Source organism: Melanaphis sacchari, unplaced genomic scaffold (genome assembly GCF_002803265.2).
Source record: "Melanaphis sacchari strain LSU unplaced genomic scaffold, SCAv2.0 Contig10_pilon_pilon, whole genome shotgun sequence".
Lineage (NCBI taxonomy): Eukaryota > Metazoa > Arthropoda > Insecta > Hemiptera > Aphididae > Melanaphis > Melanaphis sacchari.
In genome coordinates, this window is record NW_020270420.1 from 2,446,704 (window position 1) to 2,470,790 (window position 24,087).

Below are 24,087 nucleotides of genomic sequence, written 5' to 3' on the forward strand. Positions count from 1 at the left end.
TAATATTATATTATGACGAGGGCAGGGATTTTGATGCAAATGTATCTTTTTTTTTTGGTGTTTTGAAACGATAGTCCTTATTTATAAAATATATTTTGGTGACACTGATTATTTTGAAATTGTTTAACAAAATTAACTTTAAATACACTTATAGGACATTTTCCACAATTTGTTCATAAAATGAATGAAAACTGTTGCGATTAACAAGAGACTTTCAGCAAACTGCCGACATATGTATAAATAATAAATTATATAGTACAAGTTATCGTCGATACCAATTTTTTAAATTATATTCTGCTAGAATGAATGATTAAGAAAATAGAAATATAACAGAACTGAACAAGCAACAATTAACAATAACGAAAAAAAAATACACTACTCATTTTAATGTTTATTAATTATTATAAATTTTTTTCAATTTTTAAACTATGATAAATATAATTTATATGCATTTTTATACTGCATTTTTTTAGAGAATTTTGCTTTTCTTTAAGGGCGTATTTTTGAGATTTTTTAGTGCATTAAGATTCCATCCTTAATTATAACAATTCTTATTTTCTGTTCATTTTGTATTATTATTTGATTTATTTTGGCTGAATAGATAATTATTAATTGAATAAATAAATAATTAAAAACCTATTAATTGCTATTGTCAACCATATAATGTTGAAATAATAAATACGTTTGAGATAGCAGTCTAACAGTTCGCTTTTAGAATCGTTTAAAGCAGCATATAGAACAATCCATTCTATTCTCTATAAACTTTATCTTTCGTAAATACATCCCATAAATAAACCATGCTGCAACCTGTCAACGGACAAACATCAAAAGTTTTGGAAAATCAAAAACGCTCAAGCTTTATAAATAAAATATATTCTAGTTCCTTGCCGAACATCAAATGTATTACTACTGACTGTGATGGTAATAAAGATGAGCAAGCCGCAGTTTCGGTGCAATCGACCCTTAAAGCATATCCAGTAAAATATGAGCCGATTGTATTAGCAAACTACGCCGGGCCTCAAATGAGGCGTATGATTGCTATAGTCAATCCAGCAATGATGGCTTCAGCCGAGGAAGATAAGATTCCACCACCTCATTCCTCATCGGCGTTAGAGCAGGCAGGTTTCGGATGACAATAATATCAAAAGCCCGTCGGAACCGGATGTGGCAAAGTCCGATGTCTCCGCTCCGTCTGCTAGAAGATGTATAATGTCAATGCCAAACATTAAAATAACTTTTACAACCAAAGTAATTGAAAGAGAGTGCACCTCGGTGGACATTTTGGAAGACATTCCAACTGGCACATCAAAGGAAGGGATCGAGTCTGTCGTGTATAAAGCTAAAAAATGTCGCCGTTCCTTATGGAAACAAACTAAAAAAAAATTTTCGCCGTTTATTTTGCTGCGCATAATGCAGTTTGTTACCTATTATTTATTTAATTAAAATTTAACGGATAATACTTAATATTGTTTAGTCATATTATGATAGCTAGTAGATATTAAAAATTTTGTTTGACATAAATAAAAATTTTTGTTGTGTTATTTTATCGGTTATTTGTTCGTTCTATTCAGAGACTAAAATTGTGTATAGTACGAAATGCCAAGTATGTACTTTTTTTACAATTTGTTCTCCATTAATTGAAAAACTATTGTTCGGAAATGATTAAGAAATTGAATGTATCAAAATCGGGAAAACTGTACCAACCCCTATTGTATAATATCATCTATGTTATCAATATTTTGATTATTTGTTTACTTTCTTATATTACTCACGAATATTGCTATTTTTAGAATTTTAATTGTATTTTAAAAACACCGATTAATCTTACAGTATACACTATACAGTATACCTAGTATTATGATTAATGTATGATAAAATAATCTTTGATTAAACTAATAACCATCAGTTTACGACGATCTATGAATCTATGACTCAAGATTTTGTTTTGATTAATATTTAATTAATTTACGTTTATATTTTATTTATTATTAGTTCTAAAATATTAATGATACATGAGTGGCTAATAAAAAAAAAAAAATTTGAACCAGCAACATCTACTGTTACAACTCATTACAACCATACTAATTTTGACATGCCTGTAGAGCATACTAGAGTTGAAAATAATATAAAAAATAAAATTAATACTTGTTTTGAAAAAGTTAGTTAAAAAGAAAGAGTCTCTCGCGGTAACTCCAAGTTGAATATAAAAAAGTGTGTAATACAAAAAATATACGTTTATTCTCTGGTTCTTTTATAAAATATGACAAAAATGTAGTAAGTTAAATCTCCTTAAAAGTCTTTTGTGTTTAATAGGTACGTTTGTATCACAATCATTTCAAACATCTACGATCTACCGATCGCAATGATTTAGTCACTTTTCTCCGATAAGTGGAATGTTAACAACAAGTTTTTCAAAAGAAAATTTTTATTTGAAATTAAAAATGTATGTTGTGGTTTCAAAAAGTAAAAAGCTTCACTAACCAATAATAAATAATTATAAATGATTTTACGTACTTTAATGAATCGTAAAAATATATTTATTTATTAAAAAAGAAATGGCTTTTACTTAGTCAACTTTTAATTTAGAACCATAGACCATAGACCATAGTCGATACACCAAAATCACTTTAAAAAAATAGGTCTATCCAAGTATGATGTTCAAAATAGGTGTTGCTATTTAAAAAAAATAAAATAATAATTTTATTGTACATGCACATACCCCGAAATGATAAAAATTTTGAAATTGATCTATAAATGTGTATTTATATACCACTATAGCTTGTAAAAAAAATTTCGATTTATTCCAATTTAATTCAGCCGATAAATTCAGCGTTCCCTAAATTAGTAAACACACGGTATATAAGAGAGAAATACAATTTTTTTTTATTGTTTTACTATAGGTGTATGGTGTATTGTATATTAACAATATTGGGAATATAAAAATGTATTTATTATATTGTTTTATTTACTTAACTTTTTGCACATCTTTTGTTAATCAGAAATGTTTAAATTTTCAAGATTGTTATTGTTTTTATTGTGTAAATGAAAATATCTTAATTTTACCTAAATTATTATGAATAGGTACTTACAAAAAATAAATAAAGTTTCCAAGATTTTGAAAATGTTAGATATTTTCTTTTTGTGTCCATACAAAATCATTGCGTACAGAAATTATTGTTCCATGATACTAATGATGAAATTACTAATAACAATTCAAAATTTCAAATACATAGGTATAATAAATTATATAATATATATTATACTAATCAGATGTTACCGTTGGTAATATGTTGTATTAGTATACCACGAATTAAGAATTAAAATAATTAAAAACAGCTATAATCGCTAATTAGCTAGGTACATTCACTGTTTTTATTAAGGTACATACTACATATTATTATATTAAACCGTGGTTATATTTAATGTTTACATATAAATTATATAACTATTTTATACCATGGTTAGTTCTTTTTAATGACCGATGAGTATTGAGTAAGTAAGTACCAAATATCCATAATCCATATGTCCGTATAGTAGCAAACTAGCAAACTATATAGTAAATATTATAGCTATAGCCTCAGGCCTATAATATGCTAATCAACTGTAACTTGATTAACTTGTGTTCTACACTTCTACGTAGTACATAGGTATTATTACCTATATCATATCTAATATTAGGTACAAAACTACGGAATATAAATGTATTAATATTATTAATAATAGACAATAATTATTTATTAGTGTAATATATTCATTCAAAAGCGTAATACTTAGCTCAAAGGACTTAGCTAATACTTATTTTATTTTGTTAAACCTTTACGTCTTGAACAATGGAGAAGTCGCTTGAAAAAAGTTGCAAGAAATCGTTATTTGATACTTTTCTAGAAGAAATAAAAAATGAAGAGTTAGAATCTAATAATCCAAATAATGAAACATCTATCGAAAATACGATAAGCATGGATGATGAGAATTCTTCAATTAATAACCAAGACAATGTTTTGAATGAACATAATAACTGTGATATTATTGTAAAGTACCTACTTTAAAACAATATAACTATTACACAAAATATAAAGAATATTTTTGATTTTATAATAGCTTAAAGCATTTGATGATGCATTTGAAACAATTTATGGCAATAATGAAGTGAGCTTTATTCATATCCAGAAAATATCTGAAGAACTTCAAGAAAATTGTATACATATGATAAATACAATTAAAACCCAAAGTGAATCAAGTAAGTACTATCTAATGTCATTAAATATTTTAACTTTAAATTAAATTTTATTAGGTACCTATATTACATTTAATTACCTATTATTGACTATTACAAATTAATACTTCCAGGAAGCCGTGTATATTGCTGTATGCTTATATACATGTATACTTCTACAATTACACAGTGTCAAGCTGACCACCATGAGTGCTAGACCATGAACATAGCAGAAGTCTCTTGCTATGTTTGGGTGGTTCAGTAGTTGCATAGGTCCTATAAGCTCTAAAATTTATAAAATATTACCATGCAATTACTGTCTTGTGCATGTTTATTTTAGCATAAATAATAAATAATAATGTATTTGTTTATCATCCATTTGATTAAGTAAATTTAATATTTTAATATTTATATTTTTTATACCTACTTAATATTAAATATCAAGTTAATTTAATATTATATTTTTAATATTTACTTTTTTATACATTAAGTACAGAGATTTTAGTATTTTTAATCCATAAAATACTTTGTTATTACTGCTGTAAATATGGCTTATCAATTTTACCGTGAAATCCAAAATAATTTTTAGAAATTTTATTAATTAGTGTTTTACAACTTATATTAACATTGAAAGAGATTCAATAGGAATCAAGGTACAATTAAATATCAAAAAGTATAGGATCCCTTAAAAAAATTCTCTAGAAGCTTTTAATATGTCAGTTATCTTCTATAATTTTAAATTAGGTGTTTTACTTTTAGATTAGGTACCCTAAAATCACAAAAAAAAAAACGATTTTACATGATTGTATTTTTTTTGTTGCATATGGGTTTGAAAAAGAAACAAATATTGTTCTGATATCCTCTTGAGATTTATTTTTGGTTTTATTTAATAAAATCCTGTTTAGTTGTTTATATTAAAGATAAATTAATTTAAGTACATGTGATAATCCTATTGTCTTCTATTCTCCATTATATTTATTTTTTATTATATAAAATAATCCTTGTTTGTATGTTTCTCTTATTTGTGTTCACCTCATACATTTTTTCTAATTTAAATAAATTGTTCACACTTTTTTTGTTTTTTCAAGTTGAAATTGAAAAGTCTAAATATAATTTATTAGAAAAAAAATCTGCTACTACTATAAATAAGTTACAATTGGAAGTCACAAAACTAAATTTGCAACTCAAACAACAATCTTCATTTAGTTCTATTGTTGGATCTACACTATGTTATTATTTGTGGAAAACAACTCAAATATCTTCAGTAGTTGATATGGTTTTACAAAAAGTAATTATAAGAATTAAAAATATAACTTTTATAAATTTGCATACAGTACATGTACAATTTTATCATAGGCGCAAAAGGCTCAAATTTTTTATTCATTTCCTATTTGCGCCAATTTGCTCTGTCCGTATTTACTCATAGTAATATTTACATTTGAAATATTTTAGGATAACATAACAAATATGGCTAAATTTATTACTAATATACTTAGTTCTTTTATTAAAACATATAATACACAGATGCCATCAATAAAAACAAATGAGGCACAATTTGTGTTACATATTTTGAAAATAATAGCTAATCTAACAATCACAAAAAGTGGTTGTCACTTTTTTTCACAAATAAATGATGGAATTAATATTATTAATCTTATTGTGGCTTTGGTGTTGTGTACACCTCCTGATACATTAAAAAAGTAAATATAATAACTTTTATTACTTTTCTTGCATACAAAATTAATGTATAAAGACTTACACTTTACATTGTTAAAAAATATTTTTTCTTTAGAAGTGCTTATACGATATTGTATAATGTAAGTATTAAATTTAATGGATACTTGCTTATGAAAAACAATCAACTCTTACAAACATTACTAAATGATATCAAAGTAGCACCTACTAAGGACAACAACATAATACTGTTATCTTTAAATTTGCTACTTTCTTTAACTAGAAAAATGGATAAGTCAATGTATATGATTTTTAAAAATGAAGTAAGTATTATCTAATTATAGACATATTTATAATGTATAAATTATAGTAAAATATATTTAAAATAAAAATAATGGCGTCAATTATACCTCAAAAGTTAAAACATAGTATCATAAAATTATTTATTATAGTTTTATTTTATTTATTTTACTGATTGTAAATGTTAAAATAATGCATAATTTTGCTTGTTCAATTCTTTATGTTCCAAATACTTGAAATACTATCCAAATATTGAAATATCTAATGATGGTATTAATTTATATTTAACAAACAATAGTTTACTAATAGATAATTTCAGTATCTACCTATTAGAATTGATTACTAGGTATGTTTTATACTTAGATAAATTTACAAGAAATACTCAAGTTTACAAAATATACAGAGACAGAATTAACAGCCAGAAAAATCCTTGATAACATTAATATTGCTAGTGAAAAATTTAATAAGTCTGAATAAATATTTGATAAATGTAAAATATTTTTTTTTACAGACATCTAATTTATTTATATCTAAATTTATTACCTGTTATAATTTATATCTCGTGTGGTCAGTTTTCAAACAATTGATATTTATGTACTCAATTTTGTTTAAATATTAAAATATTTAATAAATAAATAATTTAATTTGATTGATAAATATTTGAAAGAAATGTATAAAAGGGGCAATGAAAATTTATTTAGGTACATATAATATATATTGAATAAATAGTTAATATTGTTTTATTTAAATTTTAAATGTATTGCAATTTTGAAAAAAATGTTTCACGTTTGAAGCATCTAGATAAGTCATTGTATAAGTATAAGGTTATATTGATAGTTGTTGTTTACCTATCAGTTTGGCATAAACAATGTACTTTCATATTATAATCATGTTTATACATTTTTTAACAACAGATTAGAATCTTAACATTTTCTAAAAAACCAAAGTATCAAATTAAATTTAATAAAAACCATCTAGTCTTAAATCCATTTTTTAAATCATATTTACGACTTCCAAATGAACCACTAAAATGCATAACATTACCTTGAGTTTTTAGTAACTTTTAATAGTTAAATAAATTTTCTTGAGAAGAAATTAGAACTAGACATAAAAATATTTGTTTCTGACAAGCAGTGATAAAATCATATTTTATAATAATAAGTACAAAATTAATAACAAAACATTTATTATTTATTATAATTACTAAATACTTGAATAATTCATCTTCAAGCAAAACATTCCCTTATGTTGAAATTGCTTTAGAAACTTTATAATACAGTTAAAACAAAGAAATATGGCATCTGATTCGTTTTGAATAATATTTATTGTTGATTAATTAAACAATATTCTAATAATGTAGAGATTTGTATTGTCTTGATAAATGAGTTATTGTAAACATAACATAATGGTTTTGGTATAATTATAAATGTAAATAAAATCTCAGCTTCTGTAAAAAATGTATCAAATATCATTTTGAAGAAAAAAAATAATGAAATATAATTGACCAAAAGTAATAATGGTTATTGATACTATCTATACACACACGAAACACAACTATTGAAGAAATCATCTTACAGAAATAAATTAAGAACAATAGTAACACTGAAAAAATCTAAAAAAATACTTTTCAAATCATTTATAGTTTGTAAGTTTCATTTTAATAAACATATCATAGAATTAATAATATTATATATATATATATAACATATTATAATAGTATTAAAAATTTTTTAATCATGTTTCTAATGAAATTTTAAAAATTGTCTGTTCTATAATTTGAGCTTAGTATGGGGATAGCAGATGTAAACAATTTGGATTTTAAGACGAATCAATACAATTTACAATACTGTAATCAAATTTATAAAAATAAAACATTACACTACCATGGTCATGTTTCTAGGTGATGCTATTAATAAATGTTTACTCTGTAGTCATTACTAGATATTTCATAAAATTATTAGTGATTCTGATCCATTTGATCTTTTTGATTTTTATCACAATGACAGTGTCATTTTCTCATTTTTCTCAAAATCTAAAAAGAAATATGTGTAAATACATATCTGTAAAATTGTATAATTTTGTAAATTTTATAATACTAACTAAAAGAAAAATTCAACTTTTTATAATAATATTGTATATAATTATACTCATAATTTTAATTGTACTTAAACTTCAATATTAACATTTAAGAATACATATATTTGTATTAACAAAAAATTGTGTCATCTATCTGACTTGTACAAATTAATAGTATAATGGTAACACAAAAAACTTAAACTTAATTATGAGTTTGTATAAAAAGTATTCTTAAAAATACATTACTTTAAACTAAATGATTAAAAAGAACATTTAAATGATAAAAATTAAATTTCTTTTCATTTTATACATCAATATTATAAAAAAGATTAAATTTAACAAAAATAAATAACTATGAAAGTATAGGAAGTTTTAATATAATAGCATTATCACAGACATTCATGCTCTGAGGTCAATCTTAATGACAGTACGTCCAACATGAGTTATCAAAACCAGGACATACTTTACTCGATTGCATCATTGATGAAGAAGACCAGGCAAATCAGCTAAAGTCGGAATAAATACACGCCTGGATTCATCAATGGCACCTCGACACAGTGGACAAGTTTCACAACGTTTAACACATGTTCCACAAGCAATAACATGACCACATGGAAAAAACACATGATCAATGGTGGCATCCATACAAATTCTACATGTAAGAGCATCAATGAGTTTGGCCAGTTTGTAACTATCTTGTGAAGTAGCAGGCTCAGGTTCAGGTGAACTCAACACTACTGTAGAGCTGGATGGTGTGACTTTGTTTTGCTTTTCATAAAGAGCACGACGCGCATTATCATGCACTTCACGACAAGTCCTCTGTATGTCGAACACATATTTCTTCCCTAATGGTGAATCTTCATTAAATATAGATATAATAGTACCCTGAAAATAAAATTGTGACATTAACAACAGTTATGTAACATTATTGCATTTAGAAATTATTAAAGGTCAGCTTTAAACAGAAGAACATTTAAATATATTTGCAATTGCATTTGATTAAACACTTTTACATGTTCATTGTTTATATTCAAGTTTAGATGAAAAAAAATGATAGAATGTTATGATAACAAAAGGTGTTTACATGATTAGCTTCATTTTTTTTTACAATTCATAAAAAAAATTTAATAATTACCTTGAGATCTCTAATATATTGTGATGTAACGGCACCTCTGACAGTTTCACAACTATAGAATGCATGCTTCTCTGTCAGTGCTCTATAAAGAGTATTTGCACCCAGACTAGATTCTAATTTCAATACAATTAGTGTTTCAGAATGTTCAACACCTGCCAAGTACCACATCTCAAATACACGGCGATGGCTAGCAGCACTACGGATCGCAGTATAAGGAATCCTAAAAAAAAAATACATTGTACAACATTAAACAATATTAATAAAAAAAATTATATTGAAACAGTATACAATAATTTTGAAATAGAAAGAATGAGTTCAATGTGTGAATATTCACAAAACTCTTTACAGTTGATATGGTCAGTTCTAATACTTACATTTGTTTTTCATGATCAGGTTGATCTGGGTGTTCTAGACTAATACCATGAGGTCCAACTCCCACCAATACTGAAGAACCATTAGTTGTTCTACCTTCAAATACCTCTTCACCAAAGTTTTGTAGACCAGAAACTTCTTTGATTAACCAATATTCAGCAGTTGTTTGTTTCATACCCTTAAAAGATAACAATACATTTATAGAATTTAGAATTAATAAAAATATACCACACATACTTTCATTTCAATCTGAAGACTTTGAATTTGATCAACTATGAACTCATCATCATCTTTAGATACACCCAAATGTTCACACCAATAGGCGAAAAACTGTACAAGAGCAACCGAATCATCGCAATCACCGAATTCTGCCTGTGCCAATAATGCAATAGTTTTACATATTGCTTGGCTATCTGTTGGTCTTAAACGTCCTTCACAAAGCTCTAACTTGGCATGCAAATAAAACTGATGACTATAACAAAATAATGATAAAAATAAATAAACTGATATTTTATAATTAATTGTAATAATTGTAATAATTGTAACATTTGATTTCAAAATATTTTTGAATAAATTTTAATTAGTATAATTTATTTTCAACATTATTATTTAACATTAATTATTAATAGTTAGTACCTATTTAATAATTTAAATTTACTTTATCAAGATACATTATTTTTTATATATTTAATACTTAATAGGTACTCTTATATTGTATAATATTATGTATTATTCACCAACTACAAACACTATATAAAATCATAATTAGGCCTATTGTATTTATTAGTTGAATAATAACCAAAAACTAGTGAAAATTGTTTTTATTTTATCTATGCTCAATTATAGAATCACGAGGAAAAAATCAAAAGAAAAAGGACTTACAAATATGGCTTATGTAAAATGTATTAATACAGAACGTATAGATTAAACAGTATTATAAGTTAAATCGTACTTTAAAATTAGAGATTTACGTAATTATGTTTTTATTTATGAAAAAACTTCAGTTACAAAAATCAACAAAACGAGATTAAATAAAAATAAAAATTGAGAAGTCGGAACAATGAAAAAGAAGGTTTGTAATTTATACCTTAACAACTTAATACACCTTTCTAATACACCAATCTAGTATCTAATATTTTTAAGTTTTAACATAAAAGTTTAAACTGTTTCAGTATAGGTACTTGTGTTTGTTTTATATAAAATAAATTATTTAGGTAATGATATATATACTTGGTATTATTTAAAATATAATACACAATATTATAATAAACATTATTTTTTTACCACGGAAGAAGGTACTGATTATTGAAACATGTGTATATATGACAAGAATTTGTCACCAAAAACTTGGATGGTCAGTGGTCACCAGGCGATGCTTGACCTCAGAACACGTTAGCGACTGAGGCCAACCACTATACCACATCAGATCACAAAAACATTATAATTACAATCAGAGATAATGAATGCTTTATTTCGTGGTAAAAAATGTGCTAAAATCAAAAGGTTCTAATTTTAACGTAGGCTTATTTTTTTAGGTAATAGCTTTTTCATTCCAGAGACCCCTATAACATTAATTATAATTTATGGAGAATGGTAATGCTTAAAAATGCTTACAAAATAAGCAATTTAATAGACGATGATGATAAAGGTGAGGCAAATGCAAATAGGTGGTGACCCAATATAGCTAATACTTTTTTTAATTTCCATTTCCATAGATACTAGTAAAACGATAATAATAATAATTATTATTATTATATCATTCAAGGACAAACCTATATACTTAAAACAAACAAGTTATTGCTATAGAATATATAAATGATAAATGGCCCATACTCATATATTTTAAACAAAACCAAGAAATATTTTTTTTTCTATGTACAAAACGTTTGAATAACATATGTTGCGAATTTACGGAAAAACTAATTAGTAAATCTCTAAATTAGCTGTTACAACTTATATTTTATACTTTTGTTACAAGTCGATTTATGCCTTATGAAGTCATGAACATTGATCATTAAATTATGCATTTTTGTTTTTATTTTACCGATAAAACATTTAGAAAAAACCATCTAAATGTATTAAAATGTTGAACTGTCTTTAGTATCAAAACATTGAAGTTTTCTTAGATAGTAGTGTAAACATGTATTATAAATAATAAAAATATATTGTGAAACATAATTCTTTTATATCCATGAACCTAAACCGGTTTTACCGAATTGCATAAACTGCCCAAATATTCACAAATCTTCTAAGATTTAAAATTAATTATATTTTAAAAAATTCGAAATTATAATACGACCACAAGCCCACATAACAGTGTGATAAACAGAATATTGAGACTCAGTATTCCAGTATATTTGAAACAAGTATACTCGTATAATTAAAAATTATAGTATCTATGATTAACTTTTACATATTGTCTATTGATACCTAATATTATTTTATTTTATGCAGGTTTTTTAAAATAAATTTTCCAGAAGTAATCACAATAGCAGTTATTCTAAATATTATAAAAATTTAAAAACCGTAAAAATATACCATTAAAAATCTTTTTTTAATTAGCTTATTAGTTTCTTACTCATAATAAGAAAAAAAATGATGTGATTAAAACACGCAAACACGCTACGGATATACATTCTATTAATATTCTTGGTAATTCAAAGTTAAATATTTCATAGTTCTGAGAACAATTAAAATAGATTTAAACTATCTACTATATAATAATTGACTGCATATCATTTTTAAAAAAAGGATTATGAATCACTATTGTCATTGTGTGCAATAAGTCTAATATCGTCACTTCCAGAATTTGTATCGTAATAATCTAAAAGCCATGAACTATGTTATTATACTCGTACCTACTCTTTAATTACACATATGACTTAATAAATTCATCAAAACATTTTATTTGAGATACTATGTCTCTAAATTGTAAAATAAAAATAAAAACGCATATTAATATTTTTCATAATTGAATAATGACATTTATCTATACGTACGCATTTTAAATTTGATAATGGAAGCAATTAATTCACACGTGTTTATATTTTAGACGAAAAACAAAACAATTATACATTTATTGAATTATGAAGCCATTAATCAACAAAATCAGTTAAAATGACGTAAAAAGAATTATATTAATAAGCGTCATAATGTTTGTTCAAATAAATCCGAGATTGATTATAATATAATTTTTAACCAAACTAGCATCATATTCATATAGGCGGCACTTATATTTTTTTCATCTATGCATCATTTGACCTTAACTCGCAAGTAAGACCATGAAACAATTTTTATTTGTGTAATACCTGATGAATACGGAAATTAACAATACGATCAATAGAAACTAATATAATATAAAAAGTAATGATACTTTTCCTCATCTAAAAATATAATGAGTATTTTAATTTGAAATTCATAAATTAATTATAAACTTTTCTCCAAATACTCATGAAATGTTATTGAACAATAAAAATAAGTTTAATATAAACATAATATGATTAATTAGTTATGTACTAAACTAAAAGTACCTAATTAATTCTTTATTTCTTTGAATTTGACAAGGAAAATTTGTTAACAAAATATTTAATTCTTAATATGATGAATTAAAATAATGAATCGTTGTCAAATACGTGTAATAAAACGTAGAATCTTGATATATATAAAAAATATTTACCTTTCAAAGACATATGATGTTCATGTGGTACCAAAAAGTGGGATTTAGAGGAAATTATTTAGTATATTAAATGTTACATAACATCGTACCTAGTGGGAGTTAGGGTTCAAATCCTCTTACAAAATTTTATCGGATTATATAAACTTAGGAATTTAAAATAAATTTCTTTTATTGTTTTTATATTTCATAACTTATCTACCCCTTCCTGGAAAGATGGTTTTAAGTATAACCTTGAAATTCTATTTACTTATAAGGTTGTAAACAACATACATTCAACATTTGAATAAATTATTTAGAAAATAAATTGAATATTAATCTTAATTGTGATGTTATTTACTAACTTTTAAGAGTCAAAATAATAATTAATGTATTTGTAATTCAAAGTGCGTAATTGTAAATAGTGCAAATTCCCAATAGTTCGAAAATTGATAAAATATAAATAATTAAAATGTGTATAAAAACATATGTATAAATTATTTTAATAATCATTTTCTTGATATATATATATAAAAAGAAAAAATATAAGATAAAAACTAGATATTTTAGATAGTAATAAAATTAAAGTGTTGAATAGAAATAAAACAGTAACAATTTAAAAATACCTACCCAATAAGTTCTAAAAAAAATTATTCAATTATTAGTAATCTATTTTTAATGCATAGCTTGAGGAATTTTAACATTCATAACTTAAAAGGATCATCAATAAAAATACATTTAAAATATAACATTGCTGCAATGGGCTATACTAGTAAATAAATAACTCATTAACTATTGCATTTTGAGAAAGGAATAATGATAAAATGTTATAAATCAATGCTTTTATATATAAAAAAAAAAAAAGATTAAAATCTTAACCGTAATCAACAAAAATAATTTCATAATTAATAAGTTATTAAAATATTGAAGTATACAATCCATTATTTAAACTATATTTTAATGTAATTGACTGATCATTATGGAAATAATTTTCTAATATAAAATTGACAGTGTTTTATAAGCCTGGAAAATTAATTATTTTACCGTCTACGAAATAAGAATAGAGATTAATACTACAAAAAAATTTTCTGTGTATTTCCGGGCATTATGAACAACGAATGACGTTCGAAATAACTACCTATAACCTATATGATGACCTATTATAAGACCTTTGTAGTTAATATTGACAATGAATTGTCGTGATAGATTTAAATAATTGAATAATTTAATAGTATTCTTCAATAAACGTATAATAAATTTCGTTGCATGATGATTGATGAGATACAAAAAATATTTCATATTAGTTGAATTTATTTAATTTAATTTTCGTAGATAAATAAAATTATTATGTTAAAAACATAATATGACAACAAAAAAACTAACGACTCTATTAAATAAATGTTGGAGTATGCCAAGCTGAAGGTTCTGATGAATGTCTACACCGATATAAAATTATTTTACCACATTTGTTGATAGTTAAACAATATACATAGATTCCGTGCAGCACGTCACGTGCGCCACAACATGAACAAGTAGTATAAATACTCATTTTAACAGAAGAGAAGATAGTACAAGTAGTATAACTAGAGTTAAACATATTTTTATCTGCATTGTGGTTATAATACACACCTACATCTAAAAGCAACATACAAAAAATAAAATAAAATATTCATGACTAAACAATTAACCGAGGTAGGTAAGTATAATTACTTAAGTCCAATAAAAAAACATAAAAAGACTAACATTTTGTATTCTTATCAATAGATGATAAGCATGAACATTTTTTAAGTCCTTGAATAAACAGTATAAATATTAGCTTGTTAAAATAAGTAAAAATTTAATAAATAATCATATTAAATAGATAATAGATTTTAATTGCATCGGTAAAAATAGTTATTTAAATAAATATATCATATCGTTCATTTTTACTAATTTTGATAACTGAATATTTTTAATTGTATTTCAACATCAAAATTATTATATTTTTCATATAAATTTAATTTATATAAGACCATAGTTGAATGTCGCATGTACTGATGTGCTGTGACGGAAGCATGACGCACAACAATTAATTAACAATAAAGAAACAGGCGATGTTATTGAAGCACGGGACGAGACCCTTGTTTTATAATCATGATGAATGACGTTTCCCGGAGCTTTTGTTTAGTTTACTCTGTGCAATTATTATTTTAACAGAGTATATAATAATATGCCGAAACAAAAATTCGATGTGACAATAAAGATAATATTATAATCACATCACCAGAGCGTGAATAGATAATTCCAAAACCAATTATATTGATTGTGATATAAAAATATTAGAGGTTACTTTTAAAAACGTCATTGACATCAAGAAGTAATATGAGAAATTTGTATCTGCTATAACCCATATACGCATAGTAACAATAGTAAAAATTAAAACAATTTATAAAAACCAATTAAATTGGTAGGTACTAATACCATGTGTATTCGTTGATAAATCAATAATTGCATTATACTCGAGTACATGGTTATTAATGTTATTAACTAAATTTACTCTGTGCGTATTTATTTATCAAATTTCTACATTTAAAGGTCGTTCAACTTATCTTGACATAAATAAAACAGGCTACAATAACTAATACAAAGTCCGATTTTCAAATGTGCCCCTGTAAAATGTAGAATTCAATCAATATTATTAACAACAAATAAATTAAAAAATCAAAAAAATCCATGAGAATAAAAATCGTTTTGCTAGAAAAAAAATTCCCAGTACAAAAAGTAATCAAACTCACTCATAACAGTGTCAAAATAATAATCAACCTCTATTGGATGTGTTAAATTAAATTTTTGCATATTTTTTTGATATTTTTGAACTTTGTAAACAATCTACGAATTATACTAATTAAAATGCATCAATAAAATATTATTTTACACATTATGTTTGTATATTTAACCATAATATCATTATAAATAAGTAATTTACTCAAATATACTTTAGCCAATTTAATTACATTTTACTAAAACACAAAAATTAAAAGTTTATAAACGTTGATAGATTTAATTTAATAAATATAATATGGTATTCTTTTATTTTATATAAATTAGATTATAGATCAGGCATATCAAACTCAAAGTATCAAGTGTGCCAAATATATTTATGTGGGCCACACATAAAAATTTAACAAAATAAATAAATATTTTATACACATTTTTCAATTTTATTCTTTATGTTTACGAACACAACAGATACAATAAAATTAAAAAAGGTTAGCTTATCAAGAGATAAGACAGTAAAATAATGTATAACAAATTAACCATTCTCTAAGAATCCAAGATAGTTGTGACACGGCGTTAATATTTTATTATTATTACTTTTTTTTGTCCATTAATATTGATAACCACGGGCCACAAAAAATGAGCTGAGGACTGCGTGTTTGACATGCCTGTTATAGATCATTAACACATATCTACCGAATACCAATATAAAAAATATTGATTTATAATATAGTTTATTGACTATCTATCCGAGTGCAAGTGCAAGGACAAATCACCTATCAAAATGAAACGATAATACTGCGATACCTACGTCCTAAAATATACCTGATAAAAATGATATGAAGTATTCATATATCTATCTAAAACTAAATTTATCAAGTTAAAAACTTTATCTAATACGATAAATATAAACTAAAGAAACGTAATGATTAATACAAAAATCAATGATTGTGTACAAGGTCAATAACCATAAAATGTAACTAAATAACAATCAATAAATAATATATTGTAAGTAGCATTGAACCCCAAATTACGAAATTTAAGGAACAATCTTTAATAATACTTTATAATAAAATAAAGGAACAAGGCCAACATTTGTTTAAATATATATAAGAACAAATTAAACATTATTTTGACGGCCTTAAAATAATACCATGCAAATTATATGTTAAAATAATATTCACAGTTTGGTCGAGAATATTTCTAAGACTTTCACTTTGCATTGTTATTTTTAGTATGATTCACTCCAATATTAAAGCTAACTACACAAAAAATAAAATTACCATGTCACACATGGGTTAGAAAGAAAAAATAAATAGTGCACAAACACCACAGACATCCTCTCAAATAAATAAAATTATATATTAGTATATGTATAGAATATAGATCGCATACTAAGATTGTTCAATGATCAAACTATAGATACCCATGGATATCCCATGGATATTATCCATTATCCGAAAATAGTTTATAATACAGTATACTCATAATTACTTAACAATTATTAAACATAAAGCTAATTTGTCAAATTTCTATCAAAGATCAAATAAAATTGCTAACTAAATACAAATAAAGGTATTTTAATAAAATTTTTGTTAATCATTAACTTTGCTTTAAGCATAATTGGATAAAATCCATATTTAACAAAAATTACTAATAGCTAGTAAATAATTATAAACAATGAACACTAAAAATAAATGTGCGTATAATATATAATTATATAATTAAGTTGATACTTAATACTTATTTTTTAATTTCTACAATCAGATTATCACATTTCCCTTGCACTCAATGTAATTTAAACATTTTTTAAGAATACAATCCACGTACAATAGTAATATTAAAATATTACTTATCATAATTTTATTAGTTGCTTAATCTAAAAAATTTGACATAAAAGTCAAAGAAAATTATACTACACAATTAAAAATGATATTTAAATTAAAAAATATTAAGACAGAATATTATACAACATATTATATTGTATTACAAACTAATACATTTTAAATTATCATAAAATGACTCAAATTAAACTAAAGGTCCTTACACACTAGGAGAATAGTTCACGCGTGGAAACAATTTTGAATCGCCGCGAACATTTGCTTAAAATTAAACAACTTGGATTAAATTAGACCATTCATACTAGGTAAAGCGAGCGAATTAAATCGCATCAGCGTACAAACTATTTGTCAAGTATGTAAGGGCCTTAAAATTAAATTTCATTAAAATTCAAAGAAAATATTAACACAATTATGCAAACATAAATAACAAAAATCCAATAATTGAAAATCATTTAATATAAATACCAAATGATAAAATTCTAAATGGTATATAGTGGAAAAACATGAAAGTTTTAGTTAATATTTTCAAAAACAAATTTAAAAATGTTAATCAAATAAAAAACAAGTAATAATTTAACAGGTATTATTGGTATTAATCCCAAGTAATGGTATCTACTACTTTCTGATTATTTAAGATTGTGTATTTTGATTTCATAATATAATACCAGGATATATAACAATATTAACTTTCAACCCAAGACTAGAATGGAGACAAAACTCATAAACTTATAAATAGAAGTATTATAGTTTAAACAAAATTTAAGACTTATTAAAACATAAAAGTCAAAGTTGATTTAATCCTTAATATTTTATAATTTTACATAACTAAGTATTGTATTATATTCAATTTTATTTATGATTTAGTAATAAATTATTCATAAAAAACTTTTTATAGGAGCATTTTTATTTATTTTTTAATCCTTTAACTCTCATACCAGTCATATCCTACATTAATACTAAAGATAATATTTTGAGTCCATAATTACATTAATACAGCACCCAGGTATCTACTAATTCTACAAGTATAAATAATAATCATTAAAACATTTTGTGTAAATCTAATAATTAGAAAAATGAGTATATAATACATTTTAATTTTTTAATTGTAACTGCAACCAAAAGCTTTTAAACTTGTAACTGAAATCTAAGAATTTAAAAAGCTGTTCATAAAACCTGAGTTACAAAATTTATATTTAATTATTTTCATACAAAGAGAATACTATATTAGAATTTATTAATAAAAGCCTGATGATATTAAGAAAAATAATTTATGACCTGCTAAACCTAAAAATTTAACAAACAGGTCATAAAACCTAAAATAAAACAGAAAATTTTCAAAAAATGTTCTGGGAACCGAAATCTTTAAAATTTGAAATGGTTGCAAGTTCTGCTTTCTAATAGAATGTTATACTAATAGTCAGTAGCTAATGCAAAGACTATTTAAGAAAAAATAAGATGTTAACAAAGTTAATATTGAAAATGATTTGATTTTATAATTATAAAAAGTTTGTATTTTATATTGAATTACTTAATATTAATGAAATATAATATACATTAATTTTCTTCTATTACAAATTCATGTCCCTATACTAAAGTTTGACTTAAATAACCTAATTATTGATAATAAATAACATTATGGTGCTGAAATAGTAGTTATCATCAATGATTGCATATAATGTCATTTACTATACAGTCAATTTTTATTAAATATATTATACAATATATTTAAGCAAAACATATAATTATGTAATTATATTTCCTATCATAAAAATTAAATTTCTTAAGTTATACACTTAAATTCAAGCAAATGTATAAGTTAAATCTAAATAAATATTTAACTTAAACATCACCAATTATAAATTACCTACTCAATGGTAAATTTCCATTTTAAATTTAAGTTTTCTATAGGTGTGTTTAAGTAATTGTTATTTGTTAATATTTAACTAAATTTATCTAAATAGTAAATAAAAAGCACCAATCAAAGAAATAATTATTATTTTAATATCATACTTGATTATTAACCATGATTATAAAATTATATGATATAGTACTAGTATTCCTTTAGTAGCATTCTCTATGAGAACTTAAAACATTTTTAATTTATTATCAAAATGTAATGTATTAATGCTTATAAATTATAAATTATATTTTTTGAGTTTTTTAATATATATCTAACTATAATAAGATAATAATAACTCTTAAATTGTATATCTTACCGGGTAGATTCTTGTAATAATAAATGCGGTGGAACCCAAAATTTAACTCTAAGTGCAAAACGATACGGATGAACTCCAGCCACTTGATGTTCAATTAAATTTCTTAGATTCAACCAAACATCTTGCCCTTTGACAGTTTTGTACTGTAATCCAAAGTAATCACATTCTTTGTTGATGCCCAAACATTCACATACCTACAAGACATGAATGATTATATTATTAATTTCTATAAATGATAAAATTTACAAAATATTTTGACTCTTAAGGCTATCTATATATAGACATTTGAAATTTGAATTTTTTCTTCTATAAGTGACAATAAAAAATTATTCATAAGACCAATCAACTCTTGAAAATGTATTACAAACTACGATATAAGTTGTTAATAAACCTGTACAAAAATATAAAATATGAAGGCACAATTTTTTATATGCATTTGAAGTTTAAATTTTTCCAAGGTTTAGTTAGGTGTCAAAAGTTTTTTTACAAACACAATATTTTTTTTATAGACATATAAGTTTAAATTTAGACAAAATAACATAATTATTTTTTTATAATTCAAAAACATTATTAATTGTAAGGACTTAATATTTTTACGTACATGAATTATAAAATTTAATGTATTTACATTTTAATTACCTATTGTTTATTAATCCGAAGGTAGAAAGAGGTAGAACATAAGTTAAAAACAAAAATAAGTACCTATGTACCCATTTCATTCACATATAATGCATAGGTATTAATATTGTTGTTGATTGGTATAATGTCAATAATTAAGTATAAAATAATATTTAATTGTAACTAAATAATGATTAAATTAGAGTTTAAAGGTATATCACCAGTTTTAAATAATAAAAAATAAATATAATATGGAGTATAAAATCATATTAAATACACAGAACTCTTTATGGCTCAGTTGGTAGATACAGCCAATTTTAACTTTAAAGAACTATAATCAGTCATAGATAAAATAAAATGTCTGAAAAAATGTGGATAGATAATTTTTAATTTATTTACTAAAAATATTTAACACAATAATTTGCAATAAAAATAAACTGTAAAGTTTTTATTCATGTTATATAACCTCATCTACCAAACTCACTTAACCTAACCTCGAACAATACATATTTAAGTAATTAAACCTCATATTAACCTATAAAACAATTCATAATATTAAAATTAAAGCGTGAAAACTATACAAAGTACAAAATAAAATGTTTTAAAAGACAGATAAAATTTAATTTTTTTTCCTCGTTGAGATCATTATTATTCAGTTATTCTCATAAATGTTTTATCGAGCCATCAAAGACTTTCACTTACCAAGATATTGGATGCAAGAATAATCATTAAAATTTTAAAAAATGTTTTTAATTTGTTAAATACTACAATATTTTGATTTTGTATTTCATAAAAGAACTCAAACAGATCAGAACTAAAATTAATATTTTATCCAAATTGTATCGATTACTTTGATTAATTTTTGAAAAAAAAATAGGTAACTTGTACCTAGATTAGGTTCTGAGTTATTCACTGATTATATATCCTCACAAACTTAAATTATAAGGATTCAAATAACTATTATTTAAAATATAATTTCATGAATTACTATTTGTTGCAAGAACAATTTTTAATTAAATAAAAATACATTTGAAAGTATATTAGGTACATCATCATAAGGTTATCATACATTAACAACAAAATAACTTTTTATGTACATAGATAGTATACATCATTTTTAAAAGTAGAAATAATTTGGTCAAATTATATTTGTGATAAATATTTATGAAATGATTGGAACAAAAATGTAGAAAAAAACAATATAGTAGCAGCTCATTAATCGATTAATCTAATAAGTAGTAAAATATTTTAAAATTCTTGAGAAAAAAGATGTTTGCAGAACTAACTTTATTTTTTTTTTTATAATAGTGACTGGAAAGTACAAAACTCAATTAATTTAAAATGTCAGTAGGTCATATTAATATCAATTAGATAAATATATTTTTAAAATTAGGCTAATAGATACTGATTTATTTTCCTATGATAAAATTTTGTTAATATTGATTTCAAAATTAACATTTACCGCTAAGGCAATATTTTTTACCTCGTTTTCTTATAATTTATTTTTTTTATTAATTAATTAGGGTTAAATACATTTCAACAACCATAATAGATATAACGGCATCACTATTGTTGGTGTTATCACATTCATACATGTTTGTATTCATTAATTAAATTATAAATACACATAACAATATTAAATGATATAAATAACTGTCAAATGTGAAGAAATTATCAGAACACAAAAATAAATAATGAATTTAAATGTTTATATTTTTCTTTCCTTCCCTCTTATTATAGAGTTAAAGCTTTACCTAGCTTGCCTCGAACATCATTACATCACCAAATAATATTCTTAAATATTGTTTGTACAAAAACAAATGTAAGACAATAAATACCAGAGTTTATAACTGTCAATCGAGTAAAGCTGATAACTGTATACAAGCTAAATTCAATGTGTTTAGTTTTTACCTTCTCCAGGCATTCCAGACCTTTTGCTTTATGGTCTAGCCTGACTTCTATGACGACTGCGTTTGGCTGGCTCACTAAACACCACATTTTCACTTTTCATATTTCGCCTGGTAATCCGCGCAAATATCACTGCTGCTACGTTTGACGTTGGTCACCGCGATTAACAGCCACGGGTGTACAAGAATGGATAGGTACAGTCGCAACGGAGAGGGGGGAGGAAGCGATCACAACACTGTCGGCAAATCGATTTTTGATGATGAGACGAAGAAATCAAAACGTCAATCGCCGATCGTTAACGAAACTCGAAAAAAATAGTAATATAATAATATGAAACGAAACGTATTGCACAATTACTATTCCATTGACAACTCTGCTCACAGCGACATGCCACTGACCACACTGACCACAGTGTACGTCTCAGAGTTTAACAGAGGCATATTATTATTATCATTATTGTTGTGCGACGGCGGGGGGTCGCGAGCACGCGCGTACAGGGAACACGAATGGCGGACCGGGAAAAAAATTGGACGTGCCAAATAAAATTAAAAAAAAAAAAAAATTGAAAAACGAGAGCGCTATTTTAACTGTTTGTGGCTAATGTGATCAATAATTAGCATTGATCGAAAAAGAAAAGAAAATAAACCAATAATAGTTATTCAATATCCGACTACCAACAACACGCGCTTTGGCGTCGATCAGCTGCTGCTGCATAATTTGAACGACTCGACGGCTAAAATTAATGGTGGTGGCAGAAAAAGGAGGGGAATTGCTCGTGGATTATTATACGACTGCTGTACCGCTCTACGAAGTACGAGTTTACTATATTATAATAGTACTATAAAAACCTATACTACGCAACTACAGTGTTACTACCACTATGAGGGAACGGCGGACGTGTCATCGGCGGTTGAACGCGACCGCCAGAAGAGTGAACTTGTAGAAGTATAATAATAATAATAATAATAATATTATTATCAGCACTATAATAATATTATACCATAAGCCCCCCGCTCATCGTGCCCGATGACGATCGGCGGACGCGGTTGTCGCTTTTCGTTCTTTGTCCGGACGGAGTGGCACTGTTGCCATTACCGCTGCGGTACCACACGTTGCCGCGCAGCATCCCGAGCGATTTCTTTGGCGCAACGTAGCCATCATGGCCCATAGGTGCTCGTAGAAAACGCTGTCGTTTCGCAAGACGATAATATTGTTGTTACATTCGTTGTGTGTGACGTGTGTCCTATCAAAGCTTTCGTTATTTAGTACGTTGCGATTTCTTGATTTTTCACTTGGACATCGTCAACAAACACCCATGAATAATG

At 24.9% G+C, this 24,087-nt stretch overlaps 2 protein-coding genes across 2 annotated transcripts; one reads left to right on the forward strand and one right to left on the reverse strand.

Moving 5' to 3' along the window:
• Window positions 1-3,830: 3,830 nt before the first annotated feature.
• LOC112603701 lies at window positions 3,831-6,646 on the forward strand (the record flags this gene model as incomplete). The annotated part of the gene is made up of 6 exons (XM_025352399.1): window positions 3,831-4,028; window positions 4,099-4,237; window positions 5,302-5,501; window positions 5,666-5,913; window positions 6,006-6,210; window positions 6,551-6,646. Coding segments are annotated over exons 1-6 (1,086 nt in total), but the record flags the coding sequence as incomplete, so codon positions are not given.
• A 1,932-nt stretch (window positions 6,647-8,578) lies between these two features.
• Window positions 8,579-23,636, reverse strand: LOC112603655 (E3 ubiquitin-protein ligase MYLIP-like). The gene is made up of 6 exons (XM_025352344.1): window positions 22,766-23,636; window positions 20,237-20,430; window positions 10,008-10,242; window positions 9,773-9,948; window positions 9,399-9,618; window positions 8,579-9,148 (listed from the first exon to the last, which is right to left on the reverse strand). Exons 1-6 carry the CDS (start codon window positions 22,850-22,852, stop codon window positions 8,741-8,743), a joined length of 1,320 nt encoding a protein of 439 aa, XP_025208129.1. The 5' UTR covers window positions 22,853-23,636; the 3' UTR covers window positions 8,579-8,740.
• Window positions 23,637-24,087: the final 451 nt, after the last annotated feature.